The sequence below is a fragment of the Cygnus atratus genome, chromosome 14 (genome assembly GCF_013377495.2).
Source record: "Cygnus atratus isolate AKBS03 ecotype Queensland, Australia chromosome 14, CAtr_DNAZoo_HiC_assembly, whole genome shotgun sequence".
In the NCBI taxonomy this organism is placed as follows: Eukaryota; Metazoa; Chordata; class Aves; order Anseriformes; family Anatidae; genus Cygnus; species Cygnus atratus.
The window spans coordinates 3,233,213-3,241,405 of record NC_066375.1 but is presented as its reverse complement, the minus strand read 5'-3'; the positions used below and the strand labels follow the sequence as shown (position 1 = coordinate 3,241,405).

The following is an 8,193-nucleotide window of genomic DNA, read 5'->3' as shown; positions in this document are numbered from 1 at the left end:
GCCGGGAACCGCGGGGCCTTGAGGAGACGAAAAATCCTGAAGTATAAGGAAACGGCAGCCAAAAAGCTGCGTGCTGCTGCCGCCCTGGCGGCGCTGGGCACTGCGAAGGCCGCAGCGAGGCGCGGGGCAGAATAACCGCAGGTCGCTGGGCCCGGCAGGCTGCTAAGGGAGCCCCCTGCGAGGCCTGTCCTGACCCCAAACCGGCATTTTTGGGCTCAAAACCGTGTCAGGCGAGAGGTGCAGCTCGCAGACAGACTCATGGCAACCCCACTTCACGCCCGTGGGTCTGCACCCCGCTGTGGTTCCTCCCGAGCGGCTGCTCCACGTTCAGGTGCCCAGCCACAAGGCCCAGCCACCGGCACACGAAAATCTCCCTCACCGCCCGAAGACACTCGATAATCCGTGACTTCTGCAACAGGCAGCGGCAGGATGACAAAGTCAGACCATCACGGAAGGGGGTAACAAATATAATTTTAATAGAAAACAGTAAGTTCAGCAATATACATTAAATAACATACACAGAGAAGATAAGTTAAAATGGAATGAAGGAGGTTCGGCTCTTGTCCAAGGATGAAGTCATTCAGCAAAAGTCCCATCCGGGCTCTCTTCCCCTTCCTTAGCAGGCAGGAAGACTGCTTCCCAGTCCCATTTTGAAGTTCATCAGGTAAAAACAAGTGCTTACAGACTGAGTTCCAGATGAGCTCTCCTGGCATTTCTTTCACCACTTGAGAAAACAACCTGCTTGGTTTTCCTTTGCATGAAAGGACTGCATAAGGGGTTGCATGAAAACACAATGGGTGCATCACCTTTTTTTTTTAATTATTATTATCTAGGTGATTTGGATTAATTTTTCTATGCCCAGGATTAAAATGTATTGCTTTTTTGCAGACGGTATTTTTTGCAATTTGTTTGTACTACAGTTGGGCATATAAACAGAGGGTCAGAACAACGGTAACTTTTGAGCAAACTCATTATTTACATATTTTAACCTTAATTTGAATGTCAGCTATTTCAATTTGCTGAAATTCTTTTCTTGTCTAATTCAGAAGCTTTAAATGTATTTACATTTGTACTAACAGACCTAAATCAGAATCTTTTACAGCCCAACCCTGGACACCTGTAATAAAACATTCTCTATAAAATAATCAGTAAAAAAATAAAAAAATGTCAAATCCAAACATAAGCTTCTTGCTTTCATGGCATAAACATACCTAACTCAGGAGTCAGAAATGCAGTGATAAAATTATAGCAGGAAGCTGTAACAGGAAAGATTATGCCAAAAGCAGGGCCATATATACTTTACAGAAGCATAATCAAGCACTTCTGCTCCCTAAAAAAATGCTGCAGTCAAATACCAAGGTTATTAGGTGTTTCTCTGATCTAAAATGGGGCATTAGCCTACATTACCTGAACGTCTAGATTCTACACAGAAAACTACAAGGTGAAAATAAGTTTAGCTTCAACAGAAACTTTCACAGATTATCAGCATTTAGGGCTGACTATTTGGAATGATACCTCCCTCCTCTCACTGTACAAAATTCTTATGAGATTGAAAATAAAAACGTTTACTAGTTTGCTGCTTTGCCCAGTGACAGGATTCACTTGTATTTGTCTTCTTTTTGGCTATGTGGTTGGACAACCACAGAAAAAACACGCTATTCTCTCTTCATACATGGATCTTTATGTGGGAGTCAATTCAAAACAACACACTACTTCTTATTTCATCATCACTTGTAGCATGTAGGATTTAAACAGGAATAGCTACCGAGATTTCACTGGGGCAATTTCAAAACCACAGAACAGAAGAGTCAGCAACTCAGTTAACATAAACAGCTTAGCTGAACCAAAGACCACATTTATGCAATTTGGTTGTAGTACTATTATGCAGCAGTAGCAGAACACCTAGGCAACTATGAACTGTCCGGTAATAAACAGAGGAAAAAATGCAGAAATGCCATATTCAACATGGTCTTATGCAGTCCTGAAAGAAAAATAGTTTTCCATATAACAGAGCAAATGTTTCGTATTGCAGGTTGGTTGCATAACTTTCCCCTTATGAGGTGAACTGTTGTTAAAAAAAAAAAAAAAAGGCATCAAAGGCATCAGAAAGAAGCACATTTACGAGCTACGCTAGGATGAGGCTGCTGGAAACTCACAAACAGACGTGATTAACAATTTTGTTTCTTCCTACTTTTTGATTAATGACATTTGTAAGCAACAGGACATTGGGCTTTTTTTTCTTTCTTTTTTTTTTTTTTTTTTGCTTAGCTGTTTCGCACAATAACCATCAAATGAAATAAACAACAATCACAACAATGTATATAAGGCAAGGCTTAGGACAACAGTGGCATGTTTTGCCAACATTCTCCAGAAGCAGCTACTCAGTTCGACAATCTTAATTTGAACAACAGAATACAGGGCATTTTCATTTAGAGCTTTCTTAAAAATAGGATCAACACAAAATGAGCAGATCTTGTTAGCTACAGTCATTCTAGATATATATAAATAGTTCTGCTGAAGGGAATTCTATTCTCTTTGTTCTCACCAGAAAGAACAAAGGCAGCTTTGTAAATGTTTATGAAGGAGGGTGGGAAGGGTATCATCTTCCTGAACAAAAGAAATCATCCACTGACACTTGTATCCTATTCACATTTGTAGTGGGCAGACACAGTATTTAAATGAGCCAAACTAATACAACTGGCAGCCTGGGACCCTGCTGTTCTATTCCCAAAATTATTGGATTTAAGGCTCCTTTCAAGCATTCCAACAGGTAAGAATTTTAATTAAGGTTTAAACCTGTCTGCACAGTCAGACATTAAAGAAATACAGACTGGAAAGATTTAGTGTAACTACTGCAGTGAATTCTACAGCCATCATGGTACTTCAGAACCAAAAAACAGAGCAAGTTCATGGCAAAAGATGAAAGTAAAGAAATAGACACAAAGGTCTGTGAAAACATCTCCCATTTTGCTGTAGGTGTCCATGGAGCGACTGATCACTTCTGCAGGGATTCCAGACAGTAAAAGAGCAGCAGTTAATACCGTCGTTTTCACCTTCTTCTCACTCTAAAAGAAAAACAGGAGTATGTTAGTTCTTCGGTTATAATCCAACTCTGTTTTACATACCACAAATGTGCCAGTTTCACACGCAGCCAGGAACATTCCAAATTCATCGGTAAGAACAGCACGTTGGACTGATTCCCTCTAGACATGCTGCAGGATTCACACCACCTTACTTATCCTAGCTACAGATTCATGCTGTGATGGATCCGATGGGGCTGAGTGAGAGGCTGATTAACAGCAGATAAAATTCATCGCAGCTGTTATGCCTACTTCGCACTGGCACTCCAAGCGGGCTGTGAAGTGGGGCTGTGCAGTAACTTCTGCATGTGTGGGAAGAGTCCCAGACAAGGGCAACCTGCGTGTAAGAATCCAAGCCAGGCGCCTTCACTGGCAGAACAGGATTAATCCCATCACACTACTTGGCAAAAGACACCGTTACTTTCCAATGCAGAAAAAAATGATTTAGGATTGAAAAGCAACTGCTCCTTTCTATTTTAGTATTACTCCCTTTGGCAATTTTATCCTCCAAACTCAGAAATGCCCCAAAGGCCTTTTGAAAGCTATTCTTCTGTCCCTAACGTGAGAGATCCTGAGGATGCAAGGAAGCCTGACATCCCAAAAAACATAGTGGTTGAAAATTTTGGTAATATGATGATACTTGCTGGACACCTTAATTTAATCCAATCTAAATTAAGCATTCGAGAGTCTTTCTAGGTTTCATGAAAGAAAAATTCAGGAGAGCAAGCTGATTAAGGTCATCTCGGTATAACCACAGAAAAAGCAAATTGTGGAAAGGAATCACTTTAAATTCTGAAACTGAAAAGCTGATTGTAAAACCAGCAGGAGTGAGACCAAAAAGAACTAGCAAATGAGCTAGTGCAAATCTAAGGCTAATTCCCTTTTTGTTTTCACACACCAGCCTAGAACGACTACTATGTAGTTCAGTTTTCAATGATATACATAACTTCAAACGAACAACCACTGCTTTACTCTGATTTTCTACGATTAATCTAGTATTCCTTTTAAAATGCAGATGCTAAGCTATCAGCATTTGACAACTCTTAATTCTACAGTTTAAAACAACAGAATATATCATGTGCATTGGTCCTAAAACAACACAATCTAAGCACAAGTTTAAATCGAAAACATTTGTAATTAATCTGATTTTGAAAAATTATTTTACCTTTGGAAAGTACTTGGACAGTCCCATGTAAGCAAGTTGTAGAGTAAGAAATGGTGCAAATATTGACTGAAGGAACAGAAAAGAATACATGAAGATTATCTTAGAAGTAACAGCTAAAACACAGGAATTTAATGCTTCTCAAATCATAAATGATAATTAGATAGGTAAAGTATCTTGTGGAAAGTACCATCACTATTCTTGAATACTAAACACCTAAACAGCCAAGTCAAAAATATGGTTCTACCTTATTTGCTTTGGGCCTAAAAACTTGAAATTGCACAACCACAGAGCCCTGTGTAAAAATGAGCCCAGTGATCCAGAAGGTGGCAGGCTGTACCAGCCACATACTTCTGTAGGATGTACAGGCAGGTATCTGGACTATTTAAGAACTATTTTTCTCAAAAGGTTGATAAATGAGTAGGATGTACTTATGCTACAACTGTTGTAGTTTTGACTCTATTATTCCTTTGTAAATTCCAAACTAGCAGAGCAGTTGACCCAAACTTGCCGGGGACTGAAGCAGCAACTATTCCAGTGTTTCTGCTCCTTAAACGCTATGGACCAAATGCGTGCAACTCTCAGCTTTTGCCTAGTAGCTGTGCTAGATAACACAGATTTTGCCATGGTTATCATCTCATAGTGTTGTTTTTTTACACTTTTATACAGTTGTTTGAAATGTAGAGTGCCTGAAGTTCACAACTCACTTGGCCCTAGATAAACAGTATTTCATGAGTGGGGTCCTAGGTTTACAGTAAAGTTGCAAAATAGAACAGGAGATTGTTTGCTTCCCTGAACTCACCAAGTACTTGCACACAAAAGCCCTGACCGCAATGGCAAGCAGAGCACATCCCACTAATCTAAAGATGCGGAAAGAGTCAAACTCCTCCACTGCATTCCCATTCTCTTGGCTCGGCTTCTCACTCATCAGCTGGTTCCTCAGCTTCAGAGCTTCATCAAATCTGGATAAGTATTGTTCTAATCCATGTCTAGGTGGCCGTGGTGCAGCTTCAGATGGCAATTCCCCTCTGTTACGGTGACGGAGCTCACTTGTGCCCTCATTGAGGAGCTCTGGGGTTTTACTGAACAAGTCCTTATCCCCTTTGAGGTCTACCATGCTGCCTGCGTGGTCAGCTGTTCCGGCCATATTACAGACAGAATCACCGAGCACAATTCGTTTTGAAACCGAAGGAACAGGAAGGGAATTTGATTTATCTTGTTCGTGTTGAAGTTTTGATTCTCCGTGACTGTCATCATCTAAGGAAGAGAAACAAAAATACGGAGTTATACACACTGGGTACTTAGAAAACACTTCAGCCATACTGGATCGAGGTCCAGGGCGGAAGTCTCCACTTCTGAAGTGAAAACAGAATCATGATTATTAAATGTGCTAATTATTAATCATAAACCCATATGGATTATCTGAATACCAGTAAGCCTGTTTTATATAGAAACAGACTCAGATGAGAAATGACCTATTCAGAACAGATTTACGCTCTCATTTGTATTACACCATAGATCATGACGAAAAAGGAAGAGCACAGCAGGGGCCTGACCTAAAACCCATCAGCTTCACCAAAGTTATCCTTTTGCACAGCTGGACTCAGCGCCCTCCTGGCTCCCCTCCACCAGCCTGCAGAGACCCCTACGTGTATCACACGCTCTGCATTGCAGGGCACTTCTGGGAGCCGATGCTAGACCGACGGCCATGCAACGCCAACCAGAAGTCGTAGCTGTCAGTCAGCAGAAAAAGGAAGGCATGGGCTTTCCTAAGCAACAACACTGTATGCACGTGAGCAAAGACGTTATTCCAAATACATGGCGCAACATAAAAATATAGATTCAAAGACAGCGAATCACACAGAAAGAGCACTGAAGACTCACAAATGAGCAAGCAATAGAAGTATACTTTGGCTTGTTTTTCTCTTCTGTCAAAAGCAAAGCAGCAAAAACTTGCTCTGTATTAAACCTGAAAAGATGTTACAGCGACAGCGGTGATGACAGCAAACACAAACCAAGTCAAGAGGCATGCAGAACATTTCTGGTCCTGCTACAGAGGGTGAACCAACACTTAAAGAGTATTTTTCAGTACTAAAGCAGCTCGATTCATGGTTTACGGCCACCTTTGTAAATTGAAAGATAGGAAGTGTGACAGTCAGCTTCCTTAAAGTACCCACATGTGCTTATAAATGACCTGGCTATGAATCTGCAAGACAAGTGCATGCCCGCCACAAACACCAAGTGACCGATTGTTATCCAAATGCCAGAAAACTTTGCTATATGAAGACACTGCCACGAGACCTTGCAGTGACGGACTGAAAACACGGGCGCATTTCATCCCTCCTTCAGCTCAGGAAACCTCCCTGCAGGGCACTGACAGCTCGCTAGGTAAGAAAACCCAGAGGCCGGAGGGCCCGATCCCTGCGAATTTGGGGCGAAACCCGCGTTTCCCCCGGAGGAGCGGGGGCTCCGCGCTCCCCTCAGCGCAGCCCGGCCCAACGGCGCCCGGATCCCCCCCTCAGGCGGCGGCGCCGCAGCCGCCCGGCTCACCCTTGGCCGCGGCGGGCCGGTGGAAGCCCATGATGCGGTTGATGCGCTCCTCCGAGTTCATCAGGAGCTTCCTCCGCCGCAGCTCGGCCCGGCGCTGCGAGGCCGAGAGCCCCGCGGGGGCCCCCTGGGTGGGCGCCGCCGCCGCCCCGCCGCCGTCCTCCTCCATCCCCTCAGCGCCGCACAATGGGGCCGCCCCGCCTCAGCGCGCAGGCGCCAGCGCCGCGCCCGCTTCCAGGTGCCGAAGCCGGCGCCGCCATGTCGGGAAAGGGCACGGGGGAACGGGGACGAGCCCGGCGCTCGCCGTGCTTCGGAGGCGCCGCGCCGGGCGCCGTGCCCGCAGCGAAGATGGCGGCCCCCGCCTCGGAAATGGCGTCGCGGCGGGAGGCAGGCGGGAAGGGAGAGAGCAGTGATGGCTGCGGGCGGCCTGAGGGGCCAGCGCCTCCCGGCAGCCTTAGGCGGCCGCACGGGGGGACAGGGGCAGAACCCCCCCCCCCGAATTTGCCTCACGCCCTGGTTTTAGGCGAGCTGGCAAAGCCATTTTGTGTTCCGTGAGGAGTATCTGCTCAGCAACGCAATATAGAAACACGTGTGAGACGTTCCACATCGTAAAGAGATAAAAGCATTTGCTGTATAAATGAACATAAGTGCCTCTAACCAAAGAAGTAGTCACCTAACACTCAGAAATAGGAAGCAAAAGAACTAAGTTATCCTCATCCTTGTTCAAAAGCAGATCATTCGCTAAGCTGAGGTCAGAGAAGCATGCCACCAATTTTAAGACTGCTGTGAGACTTTCAGCACAATGTTTTAAACCAGAACATCAAAGCTGGCCTTTCACCCTAGATCTCCAGCATTCCTCACATAGAACAGCTTTGTGCATTCAGGTGTAGCTCACTGCTATTTTTTTTCAAGGTTTTCTATTGAAAAAGCCTCAACTAGTGCTGTGTATCTGAATTTAGAGTTTCTGGGCACACTAAACAAGAAAAAAGAATACACCCTTTATTGTAGTGCCAGGAAACAAGTGTTCACATTTACATGAAAGGAATACACAATGTAGGAAAATCCCATGTAGGAGACTGTTAAACAGCACAGGAAGCTCCTCAAATCATATTCCCAGTGGATGTATCTGGGAATACTGCACTGTTAACACAATACGCAGCTGAAGGGATCGAATACACAAAGCACAAACACAAGGCAACATGGATCTCTCTAGGATTCCAGAATTACCGTAAGATTATAAAACAGGGAGCATCTTCAGATCTTTCTAGCCAGGTACAATTGTTATATTCACGTACAATAAAAGAGTCCATCACACATCTACTTGTGTGACAAAGTGATAAAACTGGGCCACAGTATCTTACCTCTTAGCTGAACATTCAAATAGTAAGCATGCATAGCATTGTC

The 8,193-nt window shown here is 44.0% G+C and overlaps 1 protein-coding gene across 1 annotated transcript; it reads right to left on the bottom strand.

Moving 5' to 3' along the window:
• Positions 1–8: 8 nt before the first annotated feature.
• On the bottom strand, positions 9–7,009 carry CAMLG (calcium modulating ligand). Its single transcript, XM_035560789.2, has 4 exons — positions 6,793–7,009; positions 5,045–5,499; positions 4,246–4,311; positions 9–3,065 (listed from the first exon to the last, which is right to left on the bottom strand). Exons 1-4 carry the CDS (start codon positions 6,956–6,958, stop codon positions 2,874–2,876), a joined length of 879 nt encoding a protein of 292 aa, XP_035416682.1. The 5' UTR covers positions 6,959–7,009; the 3' UTR covers positions 9–2,873.
• Between the last annotated feature and the right edge of the window lie 1,184 nt (positions 7,010–8,193).

Excerpts from the sequence above, each read along its gene's own strand:
- CAMLG (XM_035560789.2), bottom strand. The coding sequence starts at position 6,958 with ATGGAGGAGGACGGCGGCGGGGCGGCGGCGGCGCCCACCCAGGGGGCC. Across the intron at positions 5,500-6,792 it reads CCGGCCCGCCGCGGCCAAGG|ATGATGACAGTCACGGAGAA; the intron begins GTGAGCCGGGCG and ends TCTCTTCCTTAG. Across the intron at positions 4,312-5,044 it reads CTTTTGTGTGCAAGTACTTG|TCAATATTTGCACCATTTCT; the intron begins GTGAGTTCAGGG and ends CTGTTCCTTCAG.